The sequence below is a fragment of the Giraffa tippelskirchi genome, chromosome 2, assembly GCF_054371585.1.
Source record: "Giraffa tippelskirchi isolate mGirTip1 chromosome 2, T2T-mGirTip1v1.2.pri, whole genome shotgun sequence".
NCBI lineage: Eukaryota > Metazoa > Chordata > Mammalia > Artiodactyla > Giraffidae > Giraffa > Giraffa tippelskirchi.
In genome coordinates, this window is record NC_137276.1 from 31,860,906 (window position 1) to 31,884,237 (window position 23,332).

Below are 23,332 nucleotides of genomic sequence, written 5' to 3' on the forward strand. Positions count from 1 at the left end.
TATACTTGGTTTTCCTGACTCTCTTGCTCTACATCTGTATGGATATTGATCCATTTGCTGTTTCTAAAAGTTAGTCACAGATGAGGCTTGGAAACTGAGGGTTGCACACTTTACTATGAAATATCATCTAATTCTGCAAGGTAGGAACATTAAAAAAAAACATAAACAACAACAGCAAACAGGCTGAGGTTGCCCTAACTAGTGAGTGGCAGAGCTGGGTAGGATTTGTATCTGGGACTTTTTGGCTCCAAAGCTGTTTCTAAAAGTTAGTCACAGATGAGGCTTGGAAACTGAGGGTTGCACACTTTACTATGAAATATCATCTAATTCTGCAAGGTAGGAACATTAAAAAAAAACATAAACAACAACAGCAAACAGGCTGAGGTTGCCCTAACTAGTGAGTGGCAGAGCTGGGTAGGATTTGTATCTGGGACTTTTTGGCTCCAAAGCATCTTCCCCACTGTACTCATCTTGAACGTCAGGGTGCCCAAGTCTTGAGACAGGTTATCATCCCACCTGCTGTGTTATCTCAGGCAACTCTTTGCGTGATCACCTGCCACCCTAACCCTTTCACATGCACGATCTTATAAGTCCTGAGAGGAAGGTACCATTATTATCCTGCTATCACTGATGAGGTTCAGGGTATTTACATAGTTTTCCAGGATCCTGCTGACACTAAGGCACCTACAGATCCAAGAACTTAAGCTCAGTCAGTTTAAGCCCAGAGGCTGAGCTCTTCACCAGTACACCAGCCTGCCTCCCTAGCCCTAACTTTTTGCCCCATTCCTGAACCTGATTCTCCTCAGCCCAGATCCTCTAGAAGTCAACTGTGAGAAGAGCCCAGATGCTAAGCCCTAAGCTTCTAAGTGTCAGCCAGATGCCCAATTTCTGCTGAAGATTGATACCTTTTATATTCTGTCCTCTAGCCCTTGCCCTAAACAAGGATTTGTTTACCTTTCTTTTTAACCAGAGTAGTTTTTTAAAAAAATTCATCTCAGGTTTCCTGCCACTAGTCAGATTATCAGTGAATAAGGTTAAACATTTTAGAGAAAGGTGAAAGTGAAGTCACTCAGTCATGTCCGACTCTTTGCGACCCCGTGAACTGCAGCCTACCAGGCTTCTCTGTCCATGGGATTTTCCAGGCAAGAGTACTGGAGTGGGTTTCCATTTCCTTCTTCATAAAAGCAGCCTTTTCAATTAACATGTTAGGTGTTTCTAAATATCTCACTTGAAATGTTTTGCCTCTTACTTCTCCCATGGAAAACTTCAACAAGCTTTTTCCCTAGGACACCAATAATCAAATGCTTAAGTTTGTTCAGTATTCTTAAAGCCTCTCTCAGAGCTGGGAAAAAGCAGACCTTGGGAGCTAAATTGCCTCTAGGAAGGTCTTGATATCTGAGCAGGAAACCTAAGATCTGTGTAACAGTGGAGTGTTAAGTCTGTACATAGTCATACCAATTTAACTTATTAAACTTTATTGCAATAACAAAGTAACGTTCTCAATAATAAAAGCAGGGTGTCTATAGGCAAGAAGATGGTCTTGTGTCAGGTCAAGTCCCCTTTCTTAATGTTTCAGGCCTGGGTTGGCTAGCATAGCCTTCTAGAATGTAACATTTATCCACCAGGTGTCATTATTTACCAGTTCTGGTTAAGTCACTGGGCTGTCTCACTGGTACACTTGATAGTTGGGATCAAGGCTAGAGACAATATGAGATGAATCAAAATAGATTTAGGAAAGGACTACAGTGTAGCTTGGGGGACTTTCAAAGACCAGTGACAGCTTTCTGATCATATTTTCCAACCTACCGCTTCTGGAAGGAGTCAGAACTAGGGCTCTCAGAATTACCCCAGCTTCCTGCTGCACTGTGCTGGACACAGGTTTGTACCCTCAAGCCTAAGCAGTCTTCCTTCCATTAAAACATGGCCTTTCTGTGCCCAACTACCCCCCCCCCCCACTCCGCCCCCACACCCTTCCCATCTGACTCCTGGTTCACGGGTCTCAGGGGACAGAAAAGCACAGTGGAGAGATAATAAGTCATGTTCCTTCCTACACTGAAGGTCTCTAAAGACCCAGAGTTCAGGATACAAATAACCAGAGATCAGAGATCATGGAGCTGGGAGAACAGGAAATGAGCATGCCTGGTAGTGCCTGGAGAAAGTCTACCTGGAGGACTGAAGTAAGAAGAGAAGCCTCGAACCCTGAGCCCTCGCCTCCCCTACATTTTCTTCCACCGCCACCACCCGGCGGGAGGCTGAGGTGGGCGTGCTCCGGCAGTCCCCGGCCGGCGCTCAGAGCCACCCATTGCTGGTGAAGTCCAGGCGCAGCGCCTCCTCCTGGGCGGGGCTCAGCTCCTGCAAGGGGGAGCGGCAGGGGCCTCCGTAGTAACCAAACCAGTCCATGGTTTTCTTCAGCCCTGGGATCCCGAAGCGCCGGGTCACCTAAGGAGCAGCGCCTGTTAGAAGAGACTGGGGAGTCCCCTTCACTCACTCACTCACACACACTCACACACACACACACACACACACACACACACACACACACACACACACACACACACACACACTTACAGAACCCAGGCATGTCACTTTCAGAAGGTTAGGGTTCCCACCCTCCTTCCCCAGTAAAGTAACTCTGCTGAATCTATGACACCCAGGGTAGATTGGGAATCCAGAAGGCAGGTGGGTGGTAGAGAACACAGGCCAAAATCTAGAAGGAAGGAAGGTGCTTCCTTTGGTTTTAGAGAAATCCACACCACTGCGGAGGAGAGCAGCATTCCATCCTCAAGCTGAGAAGGGAGAAGGCAGCAGTGCTGTGGGTCTGGGGGCTACAGTATCTCTGGTCTACCGGCCAGTTCCCTGGTACCTGACCTGGGCACACAGGTTGCAGGAAATCAGCACGGTCCAGACCTCTACTGTCCCCACAGCAGGGTCCTCCCATCCACCCATAACTCTTCCCTGATCCCCAATTCCAAATGCTCTCACAATACATCTGTTGTCCAAAGAATAACCTTGTATCATTAACTTATCTCTGAGCAAGTTCACTTGCCTAAAAAAGGAGGGGTCTGGACAACATGATCTCTAAACTTTTCCATTGTAATGGGAGACCTAATTTAAAATCAGGCATGGAGTTTTACAGAAAGTGAGGCATCACGTTTCTTTGCTTCTAGGTTAGCAACTGGTTGTTTCAGGCTGATCACAAGTGTTAGATTGGTCTTTGATTACTTTAAAAAAAAGTAATTATTACTTAATAAGGTTTCACTTTGAGGGAAGTAAAACTTTAGAAATATGGCCTTCATGAAGGGCAAAAATAGAAAAGAGGTTGTTTGGGGCAAAAAAAATTGGAAACCACTGATGAATGACTGACATTTAATAACTATTCACCACTAGAGGCCAGTAGACTTTAGCAAGCTTCCTCCCAGGCCTGGTTCCAGCCATAATATTCTAATAACCTGGGGATGTGCGTGAGTGTGCGTGCTCAGTCGTTCAGTCCTGTCTGACTCTTTTGGACCCTATGGACTGTAGCCCACCAGGCTCCTCTGTCCATGGGGTTCTCCAGGCAAGAATACTGAGTGGATTGCCATTTCCTCCTCCAGGGGATCTTCCCTACCCAAGGATCAAACCTTCGTCTCCTGCATCTCTGGCATTGCCTGGAGGATTCTTTACCACTGAGCCACTTGGGAAGCCCCAATAACCTGGGCATTTCACCCAAAACCTGAGTAGGGTGGGAAAGACGATGGAAACAAGAAGTACCTAGAAGAAAGCCTTCTTCCACCATGGGTGTCTGAAGATCTCTGATTTATCCCTCTTCAGACCCTGAGAAAGGGAGGAATGGTTTGGAGGTAAAAACCATGGAAAGTCCTAAATATAGCCAGGGCAAGAGGCTGGCTGAGTGGGAGGGCAGAGGAAGCACATTGTGTTCGAGCAGGGCAGGGTAATAAGGTGACATCAAGCTGCTCTTGGGGTGGCTGAGCCTACAGCCCAGGCAGCAAAAAGGTGTTCCAGGCATTCCTGAATGTGTGCCCAGAGCTGGCACAGGATGGGGCACAGAGTGAAGGGTAAGACAAGATGGCATGACGAGGGCAGCAAGCATCCTCTCTTCCCAAGGGGCAGCCCAAGCTGCTTCGTCTGTAAAATTAGGAGATAACGACAGCTACCCCATGTCACAAGAACTGGATGAAAAAAATACCACTATTGTAAGCAACAAGGTTCTACTCTGTAGCACAGGGTATTATATTTAACATCTTGTAATTAAACCATAATAGAAAAGAATATGAAAAAGAATATATATGTGTATATAACTGAGCCACCTTGCTATATAGCAATAATTAACAATGTAATTCAACCATCCTTGGATAAAAAATAAATTTAAAAGATTCTACTATTAGCCCAGACCCCAAGGGGCCTGGAAGCTCCTCCTCTTCCTGTCTGGTGGTGTGTAGGCTCTGGGACTTTCTCTCTCACAGGGAGGGGAGCGGGAGAGCAGAGGTCCTGCCCCAGTGGGATGTTGGTATATATAGTACAGCCTAGGGCCGGATGGGGCTCAACCTAAAGGACCTTATTCCTGCAGTTACTACAACCTATCTGTAGGACATCCTATGCCAGGAGAGTTTCACAGCCAGTGAAATTCAAGCTTGCCTCCTCAGCTGTCCTTTCTCTACATCTGAATTAATCTGTCCCTTTGAGGTAAAGATATAAACTGTGAGGGACCGTCTGTTTAGAAAACTACCTGAAGAACTTCCCTGCTGGTCCAGTTACTAGGACTCTGGTCTCCCAATACAGGGAGCCTGGACTCGAGCCCTGCTCAGGGAACTGGATCCCATATGCCACAACTAAGAGTTTGCATGCTGCAGCTAAGATTTGGTACAGCCAAATAAATAAATAAAAGAAAACTGCTTAGAGCTTTCACTTCCAGGAAGATGAAATAGGTGTACTTTTCTTTATTCCTCTCAAAAAGTTGAACTAAAAAAAAAAAAAGCAAAGCCCAGGACATTATATAAAAACCAACATAAAAGCCTGAAAGGCAGAGAGAAGGAAGACTGACTAGCGACCTTGGGACCCAAGAAACAAAACAGTGCCGAGCTCCTCGGCCCAGACTTGGAGCCAAAGGAGCAGTGACCCTGAAGTGCCAATGAGCAGAGACAAGAAAAGCCCCACAAAAGCCTGTTCCCTCTGGTCGAAGACAAGGAAGGGGCAGCTGAGCAAGATGGAGAACTTAGATGGAGTGAACAATAATCATTCTACTCCAGCCAGACCCCGCAAGAGAGTCAGAGCTTTGACCACTGCCCACCCTTAAGGAGGCCACCCTGTCAAACATACTCGAGATGTCAGAGGAGGCCACATGGGGAGCAGTAAGGAACCACTTCTACCCCTTCCAGCCAGTGAGGTATCAGTAGAGGCCTAGTATGGAGTTATTATTATTTTTAAATGCCCAAAAAAGAAACCTCCAGGACCAGATGGTTTCATTGAAGAATTCTAAAAAATGTTCAAAGATATAATATCAATGTTCATAATCTCTTCCAGAAAACAGAAGAGATGGGAACATTTCCAAATCAATTAACGAAGCTATTTTTATCCCGATATCAAAATCAGACAAAGACAGTACAGAAGAAAAGAAGCAAAGAAAGAAAGACTATATACCAGTATCTCTCATGAATATAGAAAAGGAAAACCCTTGATAAAATATTAGCAAGTGGAATTCAGCAATATATAAAAAGCAATATACATCATGTGCTAGTGGAGCTTATTCCAGGGATACAAGTCTGGTTCAGTATTTAAAAATTATTAATGTAACTCACCATATTAACAGGCTAAAGAGGAAATAAAACACATGATCATATGAATCAATAAAGAAAAAAATTTGACAAAAATTCAACACCATTTATGATTTTTTAAAACTTTCTGAAAGCTGGAATAGAGGGAGAACTTCCTCAACTTGATAAAGAGCATCTACAGAAATCTACCTGCCATTGTGCTTAACAGTGAAAGACTGAATGCATTTCCTTAAGATCAGAAACAAGTCAAGATGTCTACTCTCACTACTCTTATTCATCTTTGTGCAGGAAATTCTAGCCAGTGCACTAAGGCGAGAAAGGAAATAAAAGGCATGCAGAAAGGACGAGATTAAAACATGCCCTATTTATAGATGATATGATTGTCTATGTAGACAATCCCGAGGAATATAGAAAAAAATCTCTTAGAACTAATAAGTGAATTTAGCAAAGTCATATACTATACGAGATAAACAAGCAAAAATCAGTTGCTTCCTATACATACTAGCAATGAACATATGACAGTGAAATTAAAAATACAACATTATTTATAATCACTCAAAAATATGAGCCACTTAGGTGTAAATCTCTCAAAACTTGTAGAGAACTTGTGTGCCAAAAGCTACAAAATGCTGACAAAATAAATCAAAGGAGGTTTACATAAATAGAGACCTATACTATTCAAGGAGTTGAAGACAACAAAGCAAAAATGTCATTTGTTCCCAAATTGGTGTACAAGTTTAAGACAATTCCTACCAAAATCCCAGCAAAAGTATTCATAGATAAAGATAATATTTTTCTAAAATGTATATGGCAAGACAAAAGGTTTAGATTAGTTAAAACAATTTTGGGGAAGAAAAGAACAAAGTAGGAAGAGTCGGTCTAGCTGATTTCAAGATTTATTATACACCTACAATAATCAAGTCTGTGTGGTACTGCAGAGGGATAGATCAATGGAGAGAATAGAGAATCCAGAAATAGACCACACAAATACACCCAGCTGATTTTTGACAAAGGTGCAAAAGTAATTCAATAAAGGAAAGATCATCTTTTCAACAGATGGTGCTGGAGCAAGTGGATATCTACAGGCCAAAAAAGAAAAGAAAAAAAAAAAAGAACCTTCATCTTAGTCTCATACGTTTTTACAAAAATTAACTCAAAATGGGTCACAGGCTTGTAAAACATAAAACTTTTAGGAAAAAGAAAAGATAAACTTCACAGTCTTGTGCTAAGCAGAGAGTTCTTAGGCTTGCATCAAAAGCATAAACACAAAAGTAAATGTTGCTAAATTAGACTTCCTTAAAATTAAAAAACTTTTGCTCTGCAAAAGATCTGTTAAAAGGATGAGAAGATAAACCACAGACTGGGAGAAGTATTTGCAGACAACATTTTTGACAAAGGATTAGTATGTAGAAGGTATAAAGAACTTTTAAAACTCAACAGTGGGAAAAAAAACCCAATTGGAAACTGGGTAAGAGACAAAAATAGACATTTCATATAAATGGCAAATAAATACATTGTAAGAGGTTCAATAGCATTAGCGATCAGAAAATGTAAATTAAAGCCACAATGAGATGTTACAACATGCCTATCAGAATGAAAACAAGGTCACAACACCAAATGCTGGTGAGGATACAGAGAAACTGGGTCACTCATACATTTACACTGATGTAAATACAAAACTGGAGAAGGAAATGACAACCCACTACAGTATTCTTTCCTGTGAAATCCCACAGACATAGGAGCCTGGCAGGCTGCAGTCCATAGGGTCACAAAAGAGTTGGACACAACTTAGCGACTAACAACAGCAAAAATACAAAATGGTACACTTACTCTGGAGAAAAGTTGGTCAGTTTCTTAAAACACTAAGCATGCAAACTTTATACAACCCACCAGTTGTGTATTTATCCCAGAAAAAATGAAAACTTATAGTCATACCAAAGTCTGTTTATGAATGTTCATAGCAGCTTTTAATAGCCCCAAACTGTGAACTACCAGCTGTCCTTCAACAGGTAAATGGTTAAACAAAGCTGTTTCTGGCCACATTCAATAATAAAAAAGAACTGTTGCTACATGTGCTTGAATGAATCTCCAGAAAATTATGCTGAGTGAAAAAAAAGCAAATTTCAAAAGGTTCTAGATGATCTGATTCCATTTATATAACTGTCTTGAACTGATAAAATTACAGAAATGAACATATTTGTGACTGCCAGGAGTTAAGGAGGGGGTAGGGGCAGGAGGTGAGTAGGTATGACTATAAAAGAATAGCATAAGAGACCCTTATGGTAATGGAAATATTCTGTATCTTGACTATATATTAGTCAAAATCCTGGTTGTGATATTGTGCTATAGTTTTGTAAGATGTTACCATTGAAGTAAACAGGGTAATGGGTAGATGGAATCTCCCTGTATTGTTTCTTATCATTCCATGTGAATCCACAGTGATACTAGAGTAAAAAGTTTAATTTAAAATATAAATGAAAACATGTCTCCAGGGACACACGTTTTTCTTTTTGCCTCAGACTCCAGTATGGCTCAGCACAGCATTGCCTGCACTTGACCGGCATTCCACCTTGCCTCTTCTCCTTGATTTGCCCAACACAGACTTGGGGTACACGGTCTGACTGCAGAATGGATTATTTGAAGACAGGGCTCTTCTGGGAAAGCTGGGCTCTGAATGCCTCCAGGCTTCCCACGCCTTTATTAATCTGTCATTCCATTTTTCAGGATCTAGCCCTTATAAAGCTGACATAAAGGCCCATGGTTCCCTCTTTCTAGGCAGTGTATCTCTAAGTACAGTTCCAGGATTCCCTATGTCACAATCACCTAGGACGTTTGTCTCAGTGACTATTCCTGGGCCTAAAGGAGCAGAATTTTAACCAGCTCCTTGAATGAATTCTAATGCACACTTAAGTTTGAGAACCAATGGGGATCGACCTTGTCTGAAGTCAAGATTTTCTGGGGAGGCACAAAGTGTTTCCCACACTGGGATGTTCTCTAAAAGGCCTTTCTGAAAGAGAAGAGTCCAAGGAGGGACCCCTGTGCCAGCAGCACTGGCTCCTGTTCCAATGAGGATACAGACCACCCCCATGCTGGGCCCACGGGCTGGGAGCTCACCGCAGTGTTTGGCTCGATGAGGCGGTGCTGCAGTTTCTGGGCATCTTCCCATTGCCCTGTGAGGCAGAGTCGCTCCAGCTGGCACACCTGAGCCCCCAGGACATTGGCCAGGGCACACACGCCCCCCACAGCTCCTGCCGCAGGGTAAGAGGAAGAATATCAGCCAGAGCCTCTTCTCAAAGAGAATTCCAAATCCTAGTCGCCAGCACCTCTTTGTTCTGGGGAGTCAGGCTGTGGATTTTTAGGCCACCGGTGAGCCACATCTGAGACACAGTCTGTGAGTTTACGGAGTACAGATTTCCAGAGAGAACCTGCCAGCATATTCAAAATAGAATCCCACAGGCTGAAGGGCAGGGAACAGAGCCTCAAGGCTGACTCAAGGGTGGTTCCTTTCCCTCACGCCCTCCCCCCGATGGTAAAGTCCAACCTACCAGTTGGCACCTCCACGCTCCTGCAATTGCCCCCTGACTCATCAGCCCTGGAAGGGGATGGCATGGATGGGAAGCCTCTGCTCTACGGAAATTGTATTCCCCCCAGTGAATTCAGCCTGGGACAGTCCTGGGGGAGGAGAATGAGCACTAGACTTAGTCAGGAGACCCGGCGTTTCCTCCCATTGGCTGTGTGAACTTGGATGGGTCATCTAACCCTCGCCGGTCCTCTTTGTTCTCATCTGGGCAATGGAAATGGGCTGGCTGTGATCTTGGAAGTTCCTGCCACTTCTGCTAGCCTGTTAGTGTGATTCCAAAGCTAGTTCAGAGTGACTCAAAGCAGAGTGGCTTCAAGATTGGAGAGAGAGTAGGCATTTCTCATGAGTGAATATAACTGCTGTTTATCAAAAACCTACTGTGTCAAGGGCTATGACAGACACAGGGCCAATGCTCTCTAATCCTCACATCATCTCCCTGCTTTGCCAAGTAGGAACTCAGGCCCAGAGAGGTCGTTTATCTTGCCCGGTGGTAGTGAGTGAATAAACGGCAGAGCTCATATTCCAGCTTAGATCTCCAGCTTGCACAGCCAGTGCTATTTCCACCTACCACACTCAGGAAGGAAACATAAATGAGTCTCCTCTAACTTTCCCCTTTAGAGACTGTGACAGGGCAGAGGGGAGTTCTGCAGGACCTATACCACAAGCCAAAGTCTGCAGAGACCAGAGAGAATATGAAGCAGCATTGTCCCCTGCATCGCTGGAAAAGTAACTCAAATCTCAAATCGCTGGGGCTTCAGGTAACGGGAGCAGGTACTCTCCTCCCCTCCGGGGCTCAAATCCAGTCTGAATCCAGGGACCTTGACCCCAAGCAGATAAGAGCACTTGGTCTAATGGTAACATTCCTAGGATCCTAGGCTGGAACAGTCTGATCAGTCAGCTGAAGATCCCCAGGCCAACCCTGCAGGCCTGACAATTCATTCTAGCCTGGGCCCAGGGAGAGAGGAAAATGCACTCCCAGACTGGTGGGAAGCAAACCAAGGCCTCTGGCCTTAGAGGATGATTTACAAGGTGAGATTAAAGGAGCTAAATTTGTCACCTAAGCAGGGAGATTGGGACTTAGAACAAACTGCAGGCATCCCCACTACAGGCCAGGGGATTGTTCACGGCCACCCTCCTCCGCCTAACAAGGTCACTTAGAAGCATCCACTATTCAGATAAGTAAGTGGTGAGACATAGCTCTGAGGTTTCCCAGCAGGCAGGCTGGCAAAAGCCCCCTGTCCACACAGTCCTGGCCTTCAGAGTCTTTCCCAGCAGAACCCAGCTGCCTGTATCATGATCACTCGTCACAGTCTGAGAGGAGTGAGAGGCCTACCTATGGCATAGCTGGCCAGCAGGAAGCCAGCTGATCCAGCCAACACCTGGAAATCCTGACTCCTGGTCTTGTGAACAATCAGCCCAATCCTGGTCACCTGTAATAATGGCCAACCTGTTGTGAGAGCTGGGCCCACGGGCTCCACTGCCTGCCTGGCTGGGGGCTGGGGGCTGGGGAAGTGTGGGAGAATGAGAACCGAGGTCCCAGAGAGATGCCCACCTCGATTCAGACGAACCCCAGAGAGCCCAGAGGACAGAGGGAACCCGCACCGGAGCCCAGGGCTGAAGCAGATCCTAGAGCTGCCCTGAAGTCGGTATCAAAGGAGAAGAGAAGGAGGAGTCCCCGGCCGAGGGCCGCTGCCACTCACATCACCCCCGCTGTCCTTAATGCCCACAATATTGGGGTGCTGGGAAAGCATGACCACCGCATCCACTGGCAGGTCTAGCCCCGTGTTGGCTGGGACATTGTACAGCACCACAGGAATTGGAGACAGGTCAGCCACCTGAGGGGTGCAGAGAAGAGAGGGGAGGGCAGCTGGCCCAGGCCTGAGGCGGTCAGAGCCTGGGTCTGTACAGGACTGCCTGGACTGGCCCACCTCCTGGATGAGAAGTCACAGAGCTGTGCACCCTGATTGCGAGCATTGATCCTGGGTGATACTTAGGAGTGCTTTCTGTGTGCCAGGCACAGCTCCAAGTCCTTTTTGTCTTGATTGATCTTAATCCTCCCTGGAGGAAGCTTCATTATTCCTCCCATTTCAGAGGGGAGGGAAGAGCGACACAGCAGGGTTAGGTCAGTTGCCCACGGTCACACAGCTGGTACCTGGTGGTATCCCTCCCCTCTCCCAAGCTGCCATTCATGGGAAGTCAGCTCACCACTCTGCTCCTAGCTTCTCCCCTCCCATCCCCTCCCTGGGCAGAATCTCTGCTCCACCCGGCTTCCTCTGGGCCCAGGCCTCAAACCCACACCCCCACTTTAACCCACCTTGGTGTAGTGGTGAATGAGGGCGGCGCTGCTCATGCGGCCACGATAGTAGCAAGGGGTCACCACCATGGCGGCGTCAGCCCCGACCTGGGCCATGCTCACCGTCATCTCCACCGTGGCCTGAGTAGCTACAGGAGGAAGAAAGACGTCTTCCCTGCAGGCCATGGTGGGCAAGAGCAGGAGGGAGAGGACCAGACTAGGACCGAGGCAAGCAAGGGACACAGAAGAGATAGAGCAAGACCTAGACTGAACCCAGCTCCAGGCCAGGGAGCCAGCCCCCCTCACCCAGCCACCGCCAGGCCCGGGCATTCAGGCCTCACACTCGCAGCCGGAGCCGGCCATCAGGAGCTTGTCCTTGGGCAGGGCCTGGCGTGCGTGGCTCACCACCTCCAGGCGCTCACTGCTGGTCAGGAAGGGGAACTCGCCATTGGAGCCCTGGACCACGAAGCCTGCAAGAGAAGGAACACCTTACCATCTGCTTGTGAAAAACTGGACGTTGGTCTTAACTCACCCAGGTTCCTACCTCCCCAACATCACTGTTTTTCATACATTTCCTTCCCATCTTTGTCCTGAGGCAGGCAAAGTGTAGTACCCTGTTGCAGTGACAGTGTTCACACCATTTTTTTGTTTTAATGAGCTGTTTCAGCATACCAAAAAGAATAGATAATAATATAATCCACATCAGTGTACCCAGTACCCTCAACAACCTCCCCCATCTCTTCTCCATCTGTGGCCTGTCTTAAGTGTTCATGGTTCCCATTTGTGTCTTTTTAGCCTTAAAACATTCATCTGGAGCCATAAACAATATATGATAGGTTTTTGCCAATTAAGACTTTATAGAAATAGAATCACATAGTCTTTTGCTCTTTGCCATTTTTGCTCACCATTATGTTTTTAGCTTTGTCCACAGCAGTACAGAGAGCCCTGATTCATTCATTTTCATTGCTATATAATACTCTCTTGTGAAGTTAAACCACAACTTACTTTGCATTCTCCTTTTGATGACATTTAGAATATTTCCTATTTTGCTATTACAAACAATGCTGAAACCAACAGTTTAAGAGTTTCTCTCAGTTTAGATACTTAGGTGTGTAATGGCTGAGTCACAGGTAAATGCACCTTCACGTGCCAGACTTCTAATTAACCAGTCCATACGTAGCAGCACATAGAAAAAAACTGAGTGCTCATTCACTCAGTCAATACTGAGTATTGTCAGAACAAATTCTTGCCAATTTTCTGGATGAAAAGTGGCATCTTATTACTTTATTTTGCATTTCTTGTTTTATCCATCATTTGTGAGGTTTCTAACATTAGAGGTGTCAATCTTTTCATATCCACAAGAGACCAGTAGAACTGATGCTCTTCAACTGAATCTAGAGGGAATATAAAACCATTTTCCTCTCAGCTTTTTTCATTTAATTTTCTCTTTCCTCTTCTTTCTCCTCTCTCCTCCATTCCATCCCCAATTTTTTCCCTTAAATGTAGCATACAATACACGAAGATTATAGAAGACTGTTGGGGAGAAAGGAAAGAAAGCGGGGGCTATATTAATATACAAAATTGCTGCCATACCGTTCTGACATAGCTGACTTGGAGGTTTCTGACAGTCAAAGCTAAAAGGGAAATGTAGTCAGCTGACAGATATGTAGAAATCAAGATAAAGCAAAGCAGCTGCCCTGGAGAAACGCAGATTTTCCTGGCACTGGGACCGAGAAAGATTGTTCCTGTGAGTCATCCTTAAGGGGACACAGTGTGGTGGGGAGTCAGCTTTACACCACAAGGCTTTCTCTGTGCTATTCACTATCCCGTTCAAGTCCACTGAGAGGGCTGCCAGGAGAGCTTCCTGGATACTTAGCCTTTCTCCCCCAGTTTCGTGTCTGGGTAACATTGCAGGGAACATCTGGAGACAAATAGCTTTCTGCTTCTGTTAGATCATTGCCTCAGCATCAGTTCCTCCATGTCAGGTTAGAAGCCCATGGTAGGAGCCTTCTTCTGTCTCAGTGGTTTCCCAGTGGATCATCCCACTTGCAGAGTTGCCAACCCCAGAGAGGGCTCCAGTCCAGCCATAACAGGACCAGCAACCTCTGGCTAAGGATTTAGAGGTCAAGCTTCTGGCCCTCTTGAAGAGGGCTTCTTGCTTCAGACATGTCTCCAGCCATGGTCACTCACCCTCAAGTCCCCTTTCATTCTGGTGGCCAAGTCCAGGAACCTCCATGTCCCATAGGTGAACTTGGCCTAAACAGCAGGACAGCTGGGTCTTGAGCTTGGCCCGGTTGGGAGCAGGTGGGCGAAGCAGGCCCTGTGCTCAAGACTCTTAGTGGCCTCTCCTCGTTTTACTTAAGGGAGTACCCAACCTAGACCTGACTCTCAAGAAGGCAGTGATGCCAGGCTGGGGAAGAGAAAGTGTGATAAGAGTCAGGCAAGCGCTGGACTCAGGCCCCTCTGGCTGTTGGGCAAGTTACATCGCTCTCTGAGACTCTGGACAATAAGGGCACTTCAATCCTACCTTATAGAGCTGTCTTAAAGGCTCAAATGAGAAAATGTATGAGAAAAAAAGCACTTTGAAGTCTGTGAAGTGATAGTGCAAAGAACCCCCTCCTTTTCCTTGACCAGGCATCCAGGTTCAGGCCCAATGTGATGCTGGGTGTGGAGGTGGGGCTAAGGAAGAGGAAAGACCAGAACCCTTGATGGGTGAGGAGTGAGGAAAGTGAGCGCTGGGGAAGCAGGGAGCAGCAGAGTTGGCAGTCAGAGCCCAAGTTTAACTCCCAGTGTGGCCCCTTGCCAGCTCTGAGCTCTTGAGCAAATAGCTTAATCAACTGAAAAATGGAGGTAATTTTAGTGCCCTTTTTAAAGTTGTATGAAGTTTAAATGAGATCCTATTTACAAATGCCTAACATAGACAGAACCCAGCACTCAAGTAGCTGTAATCATTATGGAGTCAGAGGAAGTGCTCAAGCCTTAAAACTGGAGAGTGGCAACTTTCAATCTGAGGAGGGGGACGGTGGTTGGTATGGGAGGCGGGGCTGCATTCAGGGACCTCTCGGGCCCACCAGCTCTGAGAGGAAAGAGGCTCATGTCAGAAGCTTCTCTCCCTTGCCGCATGGTTGCTCTGGGTGCTCTAGGAGCCAGTGTGGCATGATAAGGGGAGTTGGGTGGAGACTGAGGACACACAAGCAACAGGGTGACTTACTGTGGCCAAGAGGAATCACAATCTCTTTTATGTAAGGAGCTTCCCCAGTCAGTATTATACACCTTGGCCCATCATCATTGCTACCTCCTCCAAGAAGTCTTCCTGGAATCCAGTCTTCTTGAGCATCTTTCCTCTGAACTTCTCTTGCCCGTTCCTAGCCCTTTCCTGCTGTCTACTCAAAAATTCACGGAGATCCTCAGAATCCTTCAACCTCCCTTATCCCCACGTGTTGGGACTAGGAAAAATTTCTCAAACTGGCCTCTGCTATGAAATGAGGAGATTGAACAGAACATTTTCCTAAGTCCTCCTTGGCTTGAGGCTTTGGAGTCACTTTTCAGGCTTTTCCCCCTCGCCTTTGCTGATCTCTAAACACTCCCTTCCAGTCAAACTGTCAGAGCCCCCCAGACACACGGCCATCTTCCTGCAGTACACCTTTGCTCCTGCTCTTCCCTCTGCCCAGAACACCTCCTTAGTTGCAGCCCCCACATGCTGCAAGGACCTTGAAGCCTTCCTCAACCCCCCTCCCCACTGGACTCCACGGTGTTTTGTCCTTGCTCAGCACTTGTCTAGAAGAATCTAGGTCAAAGATGGCGTCTGCCTCATTTTGGCCTCCTCTGTGACACCTAGCACACTGCCTGTTGACCTATGTGTTGACAGTTGGTAGTAAAAAAGAAAAATTATCCCGAACCTGGTCTGGGGCAGAACTTTTTTGCATGATGTAATCCATAACCTCCCCCTAGGAAGAAAGGAAAGTTTCTGATGAAATGTTGAAGCAATTTCCTAATGAGTTTTAATGGAATTAAGCCTTGATCTGGGAAACCAGCCACCCCCCCCACCCCCCAGCAGACTCTCAGGCAAGAGTCTAGTGACTGTTAACTTCTCTTCTTTGTATCTAGTCTAACAATGATTTAACCATTCTCTTTTCTTATAAAAAATATCCTCACCAAGAGTTTATACTTGAATTGGCTCCTCAGAAGCTATTTTTTTGAAGTACAACTGTAGTAAAACTTTTACATGAGCTCATAACTGAAGTGTCCGAAAATTTTTTGACTTTTAACTTGAACTACCTTCAGATTTACAGCAAAGCTGCAAAAATGGTACAGAGGATTTCCATACATCCCTCCATCATTGTACCCAACTAGAGAACAGTGATCAAAACCAGAGAGTGAACATGACTACAATACTAACTGCAGACCTTATTTGAAACTTTTGCCAGTTTGAAACTTTTTAAAAGGTAAGATTCCAAAGTCATAATTAGCTAATCTGAATTTTTATGTATTAAGTTTTTAATAAGGGATTTAAGGTCTTTCAGATAAATGCACATATTTTAACATTTTCAGAAGCCAAAACTCGCTGCTTTTGGCTTCTAATTAGCATCTTCCAACCTTTTCCAGTACGATTGACTCCATTTTTTCCCCAATTAAGATTTTTATTATGAAGTACCTTACACACACACACACATATATCAACATTTATATAGTCACTGATTAGTAGTGTCAGAAATAGTCAAATACTCCTAACTGTGCTCCATAAAGTCACAATTGACAACATTTAGGGTGTTTATAGATTTATCCATTCTTTGCAATGATTCTAGTCACCTCCTTCCTGGAGTTTGAGGCCCACAGTTTGGAAACCACTGGTAAATCCATAATAGATACAAATGGTAAGAAATGTCTGTGTAAAGGAGACACTGGGGGTTAGACAGTGCCCTGTAGTTGACTTCTCTCAAGTTTCCTGGGGAAGACAGCTGTTTCCCTTTAACAGCTTAACAGGGAGGTCACCACTTGCCCCAGAAATGGCTTCTTGGGACCCAGAAAGAGGAGGTAGGGAGAGTCCCAGGCTTGCAGGGGGGCACAGAGCATGTCAGGACATGTGGGTAGAGGACAGGGACAATTATGAAAAACAACAGTTCGGGGGACAGTGGACATCAGACGAGGGAGCAGCACAGGGCAGGGATTAGGGGTAAGGGCTTTGGAGTCAGGCCATGCTGGACTCTGACTCCAGCAGTATCACCTACTGTCTATGCCACCTCCGGAAAGATTACACCTCTGAGCCTCACCTGCAGAGTGGAGATAACGTAATACTTTCCCCTTGGGTCTGTGCCGTAACAAGACACAGAGCGTGACTTGTACTAAAAACTTTAAAAAAGGTGGTGGTTGGAGTAGGGGACTTCCCTGGTGGCCCAATGGCTAAGACTCCACACTCCTAATACAGGGGGCCCAGGTTCAATCCCTGATCAGGAAACTAGATCCTGTATGCCACAACTAAAGATCCCACATACCGCAACTAAGACCTGGCACAGCCTAAATAAATAAATATTAAAATTTTTTAAGAAGGCAGGGGGAGCTATTGTAATATGAGAAGTTAATACTACTACTTAGTACTGCAGCTGTGGCAGCGCCAGCCCCAGCAATAGCAGCATAAACCAGGAGAGAGAGTGCAGAGCACAGTACCGTGGCTCTGAGGGTAGGTGGTAGGGAGGCACCAGCACGATCCCAGTGGGCCGGGGAGAGAGCAGCACAGGTGCTGCTGTGCTGCTTCCCCGCACCTCCCAGCTCCTGGCTGCTTCCTCCTTCTCTGGGGGCAGCAGGTTAGTGGGGGTTTCCCTGTGGAGATTTCCCATGCCCAGAACCTAAGACCCCAGAAGCTAATTTAGGGATCCTTGAATCAGCCTACCCAAAGAGGTCTTGGGAGGAGGAACACTCTCCCCAGAGGCCCGCCCAAACCCGGGGCTGGCCACAGAGCCTCCAGACTCAAGAGTGAGGGTATGCAAGGCTTTATTGGCTCAGCTCAGGCATTTGGCATCAGTGTGTTGCTCTCGGCTGCTCCTGGGATCTGCCTCGCCCATCTTCTCTTGGGGGTTCTTCAGGGGCCTGGGAGTCTGCCTCAGCTACCTCAGTTCTCCCCAGCTCTCCCTCATCAGGGGCCATCAGGGGCAGACCCCATGCATAGAGCTGAAGGGGCCTGGTACCCCTTGTGGGGGGCCTGAGGAAGAAGGGACTTGGGTAGCAGCATCTTACTCTGGGCCACATAGGTTGCCCCATCAGAGAGATGGGCCACACAGGATGCCTGTGTTTGTGTGCCAGCCCTGCGAGGGGAAGGGGCATCTCCACCTGTGGTTAGGTGGCTTTAAAGGGGTGGTTGGCCTGGGGGCTGCGGTTGGGCAGGCTGTGGGACTGGTGGTTTGGATAACCCTGGTGGCCATGGTGGCAGTGGTTGTGGTAGGTGTGTGTGTGGTTGGCTCCAGCTATGGTGGAATCCCGCTGGGTGAGGAAATTCCCCTTCAGTTTCATCTCCACCTCCTCGAGGGCCTTCAGCTCCTCCTGGTTGATGTCCTTGGTCTCCAGGTGGCCCGAGTTCTGGCAGGCCGTGGCCCGTTGTAACATGGAGTTAGCCAGCTGCTGCCCCTTGGTGTCAATCTCCCTGGTACAGGCGGCCACGGCAGCCCACGTGGCCTCCTCTGCAGACGAGGACTTCCCAGACTCCTTATGGGTCTCTTTGGTCACGGAAGTCCCAGACATTCTCTGCTTGCTCGTGAAGGACTCCCGGTGAAGGGCCATGCCCTCGTCTCCTTGCCGCGTGGTGAAGGTCTCCACGCGAATCGTGGTGCTGGCCTCCCCGCTGCCACTGTCGTGCTGGGGAGCAGCAGCAGAGCTGCTGGGCCCAGCGGTGTTGAGACAGACAGTGTCGCTGGCAGCCAGCTTCTCTTCGGAAAGACGGCTAAAGTGCGATTTGATCCAACTCTCATCCTTCGAGTTTTCGCTCTCTGTTGGCTCCTGCATCTCTTGTGTGGTCTCAGAATCTGTCTTCCTTTTCCTCTTCCTCTGCATCCACAACACGAGGCCTCCGCCTCCCAGTAACAGGGCGGTTCCCAGCACCACCTTGCATGATGGTTGCTGGATGAGCTCCAAGAAGGGCTCCAGGACCCCACGCCAGGCGGGCAGAGCTAAGAGCACACTGGGAATGGGGGAGCCCAGATGGTCTGGTTCATGCTTGAAAGGACAGGCTCTCTGAGGGTGTCTGGCAGGCAGGCCCCCCACTGCCTCCTCCCTAGGATGCCCCTCCCGTCTCAGCAATGAACCTCATTGTGAGAAAGGTGGTTGAAGGGCGGGGTGGGGAGAGACCACACAATCCTTTATGTCCAACCTGACAGGAGCGGCCTGAGGCCCGGGACCTTTCTCCCACCCTGACAGCTGTTCCTGAGGTCAGTGAAAGAGTAGCTTCCCCAATTCTGAGTCCCTTCTGCCTCCTGCTTGGGATCTATTCTGAAAACCAGGCCTTCTTATCCTTCAGTCTTTGGTTTCTCTTTGTCCTCATCTGGTGGTCCCCAGGAGACAGAGGCTGCTGAGTCAAGCTGGCTATGGTTGAAGGGCCTTCTTGACTGGGCTGGCATCCATTCCTGGTTGCCTAAGCCTCGTGTCTCCCCCCGTGCAGGGCCTACGCGCACTGTCGGCTCAGAGCATTCCATCTCCACTTGCAGCCACCAGCCCCATTACAGAGAGGGCCCAGAAGAAAAAGGGTGGGGCTCATTCTGAAATAACATGAGGTCACAATTGGGCTGAGAAGGCAGAAAACACGGAATAGGCGACTTCACCCAGCCCCAGATTCCTGGGGCTCTTTCAGGATGGGGGGCTGCTACCTCTTGCCTTAGTGATGCCCCTGCAAACCTAGACTTTGCCCCCACTCCCGACTCCCCTGTAAATGCGCACAGCTCACGTGATGAGTGTGTGGGCTGGCTGGCCAGGCTCTTGTAGTTACAGACAACCGAGAGTCTGGCCCTCAATCCCAAGTTATACCCAGGGCCTCTCAGGGTAGAGACAGGCCTGGGTCACTCCCGGAGGCATATAACACATTTTTTTAATGCCAAAATATGGTTATAAAAATTGTGATATTTTAAACAAAATATTTTATCTAACAAATGGCTTCAATATACACAAAATATTAATATGACACCTCATCACAAGAAACCATGGTCTTGCCTACATAATAAGGGAATAAGACAGAAGCTTCAAGTTTTATGGGAAACATCATCTCTCTGCTCCTGTTGGAGTAGTTCTGGGGTAATCCACTAACCTCATTTGGAAATAACAATTCAAAGTTCATCTTTGAGGTTGTTTGTGGATGTGAGTTCAGGGACAAACGGCCCTTCTGCAAAAACCCCTCCCTCTGTTCTTGGTTATAAGTTTTATTTAAATGAATGTTCTTTATTCAAATAATTAATACAAATTAACAATGCTAAATAAATAATAAAAAGTTTCAGGCAATGTCTTCCAGAAGAATCTCTTTACTGTTTACTGATTCCTCAAAGGCAAGTTCCCATCTCTTTATTTTTTTTTATTCTATCTATATTTGCTCAGTCACGACCAACTCTTTGCGACCCCACGGACTGTATCCTGCCAGACTTCTCTGTCCATGGGATTCTCCAGACAAGAATACTGGAGTGGGTTGCCATTTCCTTCTCCAGGGGATCTTCCCGACCCTTGGATCAAAGCCAGATTTCCAGCATTGCAGGCAGATTCTTTACCATCTAAGCCACCCGGGCAGCCTATTGATCATCTCCGCTTTGGAGGACCTTTAATTCATTGCAGAATGCCCTGGCAATGGGATGTGTGATGGTTCCCTCCCCTGCCCCTGAAACCTGGGCTGCAAAAAGAGGCAAAGATCCGGCAAGAGAGACACAAATTTTCGAGCTAAAGTGGCTCATTGACCCTTTCCCAGGCATTTTGACTGCATCCTGGGAGCTGTGACAGGGCCATATAGCCCGATGTTCTCTGTGCCAGGGCCTCAGAATTGGGCTCCTTAGGAGAACTGCGTTGAACGCTGTGGCCCAGTTCTCATTCTAAAATGAGGAAACCGGATTAGAGAGTTTCAGTGATTTTTCCAAGGTCGTTGTAACAGGCAGAAACATACTCCTACAAGTCTTCTAACTCTGGATGTTGGGCTCTTCCACACAGCACCCTGCTCCCACATGTGTGGGGGTAAGAGAGAGCTGAGGTGGGAGCTGACGCCTGCATAGGTTGTATGTGAAATGGACTGGTGGCCAGTCTGCCAAAATCATGGCAGCCATGCTCCCAGGCACCCCAGTACCCCTCTGCAGCAGTGAATGGGGTAGGGGAGGGGAAGGAAGGGTACAGAGAAGAGTCTGGGGTGCACACAGACCCCAGATCAAAGTCCACCCTCCCCACCCCCTGCACTAGGGTGTCCTTGAACCTGGGAGGTGAGGCCCAGTCTTCTCTCAGAGATTCAAGGAGCTCCTTGCTTTGCTTCAAGAGAATCAGGCCTCAGCTCAAACCTTCAGGCTCCAGTGAGCTGGGCCCCAGCAGAAACATCCTTTGTGTCACTGCTCAATGTGGGCATCCACAGGGCACTCACTGTGTCCTAGGGAAGGGTCACATCGCCTGAGCACAGAGATATGAAAGGGGTCTCCATTAGGTCAGCGGGTGCTGTCACAATGCATCTCCGCCCACAGTGGTGATCATACTGTTATTCTAATCAGCGCCATCATTGGAGTCCATACCTGCTAATGTATATCACCCTCCACACTTTACAGCATCTCTCACTTGCATTCTCTCAGATTTTTCTCCCAACCCTCCTATGATGTGGCCATTATTACTCTCATGTGTCAGATGGGATAACTGAGGTCTGGAGAGATTTATCTCACAGCTAAGTCAGTGGTTGAGCTGTGGTTTGAATCGAGAGTCCATGTTCCGAACTGCTCCACTGTATCACCCTGGTCAGAACCACTCCATTCCCAAGTTGGTGCTGTGTGTGCTAAGTCACTTTAGTTGTGTCCAACTCTTTGTGACTCCATGGATTGTAGCTGGCCAGGCTCCTCTGTCCATGGGATTCTCTGGGCAAGAATACTGGAGTGGATTGCCAGGCCCTCCTCCAGGGAATCGAACCTGTGTCCCTTATGTCTCCTGCATTGGCAGGCAGGTTCTTTACCACTAGTACCACCTGGGAAGCCCTGGGAAGTTGGGGCTGACCAGGGTCTATTGGAATCTGGTCTAGTGGGGGGAATTCATCAGTCGGCAGTGGAGTAAGCCGAAGGTGACCGTGCAGCCTGACCTGAGTTCAAATCCCACCTCAGCCATTTATTAGCTGGAGTGACCTTGGGCAAGTGATCTCAACAGTGTGAGCTCCAGCTTCCTGTCTGTGAAATGGAGCGACTGACAGCACTGCCTCGGGGAACTGCCATGAGGGTGGGTGGGGCAGGATGATGGGCGGGACTTGCCCCTTCTATCTTCATTTATTGTGCCTGTGGCTGCGTTGCATGTTGGATGTCACAAATATGATCTGTCCCTGATCTCAGAGAGGGGAGGCCCCTGTGTAAAGGGGGAAACGAGTCAGAGGGTGCAGAACAGGAATTAATCTGGCCAAAGGAGGCTTTGCCCAGAAGAGGGTGTTGACAAGGCTTTGGGGGAGATGATCTTTATTCCAAGATCACAAGCCAGCAGTTAGCTTCCTGTCTGCCTCCTGACCCCACACCAGTGCCCACCCTGCTCCTCTCCTGTAATGGAATGACCCCCAGGGTACCCGACTGTCCGTGAACAGCTCCACAGAGCCTGTGTACCTGCCTCTAGTGGCTGGCTGAGGAGACCAGGGTCATTCACACCCCTCCAACTCCCCCAGTGGACAGACCCCACTTACCTCTGAAGGGAAAGGTGCCCAGTTTATGCAGATTCTCCTCCAGTTTCCCATAGTCCACCTCGGCCGTGGCAGTGAAAGGGGTGGTCACAGGCGGGTAGATGCCTGAGAGGTCCATCCTCCTCCCCTCCCCTGAGGCCCAGGCCCCCAGGGTCCTGGACAAGACCCTGCTCAGCCCCGGCCTCACAGAGGGCCAGACTCGGGGGACCAGCATCTCCTCAGGAGGCTCGAGATGGAGCTGGTCTCTGCTCCTGAGGAATGCTGAGTTTGGACTTTCTTACCCCTGTTAATGATCAACGTTCCGAGTTAAAAATTTGCTGCCCCCTGCCCTGACTTGTTGGCCCTCAGGCAGGCCTAGGGTGGGTGTTTCCAGGGTCAGAGGCTAGGCCTATGGTTCCAGGGAGGTCCTCCCTCCCCTTAGAGAGCCTCTGGAGAAATGCCACAAGCCTGTGTCCCTCTGGCCAGACAGAGGACTGGTTCCTGGGGTCTTGATGCTAAAGGGTGCCTCCAGTGGGGCCTGGGCCCTCCTCCCACACTTCCCAGCCCCAAAGCCAGGAGCCAGGCTGGCTTCCTGTCTTCTGCTTGGCAGTTGCGAGGTTGGCTGAGCTGACTGGCTGAGCTGGCCGGGCCCTGTAGGAGGTGCCGCCAGCAGGGTGAGAAGCTGCCTGGGATCTGCCGCCCCTTGACTGCCCCACTCCCCTGCCAAGCTCCTCCTGCCAAGCCTGCCACATGACAGGCCTGCGCTGGGAATAAACAGCCCCACTGGAAAGCTGTCACCAGGAGGCGGCCCCAGGAAGAGTACATTGTGAAGCTGATCCACACTGGGTCTT

General features: G+C 48.0%; 2 protein-coding genes across 8 annotated transcripts; both read right to left on the minus strand.

Annotated features, from left to right (window-relative positions):
* Positions 1–1,458: 1,458 nt before the first annotated feature.
* Positions 1,459–23,265, minus strand: HOGA1 (4-hydroxy-2-oxoglutarate aldolase 1). Of its 7 annotated transcripts, XR_014071203.1 has the most exons (9): positions 22,506–22,793; positions 15,544–15,591; positions 11,986–12,114; positions 11,666–11,793; positions 11,052–11,186; positions 10,685–10,781; positions 8,886–9,019; positions 2,165–2,439; positions 1,459–1,697 (listed from the first exon to the last, which is right to left on the minus strand). XR_014071203.1 is itself a non-coding variant. In XM_081549781.1 (8 exons), the coding sequence occupies exons 1-8, from the start codon at positions 22,714–22,716 to the stop codon at positions 2,290–2,292; spliced, it is 1,032 nt and encodes a 343-aa protein (XP_081405907.1). In that variant the 5' UTR covers positions 22,717–22,793; the 3' UTR covers positions 1,459–2,289. The 7 variants fall into 7 exon arrangements, 6 of the variants coding, with proteins under 6 accessions (XP_081405907.1, XP_081405919.1, XP_081405923.1 ...); XM_081549781.1 differs by having other exon boundaries at positions 1,459–2,439; XM_081549793.1 differs by lacking the exon at positions 15,544–15,591 and having other exon boundaries at positions 1,459–2,439; positions 22,506–23,264.
* Positions 17,616–21,417, minus strand: C2H10orf62 (chromosome 2 C10orf62 homolog). The gene is made up of 2 exons (XM_081549847.1): positions 21,373–21,417; positions 17,616–19,386 (listed from the first exon to the last, which is right to left on the minus strand). Exon 2 carries the CDS (start codon positions 18,683–18,685, stop codon positions 17,975–17,977), a length of 711 nt encoding a protein of 236 aa, XP_081405973.1. The 5' UTR covers positions 18,686–19,386; positions 21,373–21,417; the 3' UTR covers positions 17,616–17,974.
* Positions 23,266–23,332: the final 67 nt, after the last annotated feature.

What these genes read in the sequence shown, in the direction of transcription:
- C2H10orf62 (XM_081549847.1), bottom strand. Translation starts at nt 18,685, where the DNA reads ATGCAGAGGAAGAGGAAAAGGAAGACAGATTCTGAGACCACACAAGAG.
- HOGA1 (XM_081549781.1), bottom strand. Translation starts at nt 22,716, where the DNA reads ATGCTGGTCCCCCGAGTCTGGCCCTCTGTGAGGCCGGGGCTGAGCAGG. An exon ending in TCATTCACCACTACACCAAG is followed by an intron (nt 11,187 to 11,665) that starts GTGGGTTAAAGT and finishes TGCACCCCTCAG; the next exon opens with GTGGCTGACCTGTCTCCAAT. An exon ending in GCTGGCCAGCTATGCCATAG is followed by an intron (nt 9,020 to 10,684) that starts GTAGGCCTCTCA and finishes ACCCTGCGGCAG; the next exon opens with GAGCTGTGGGGGGCGTGTGT.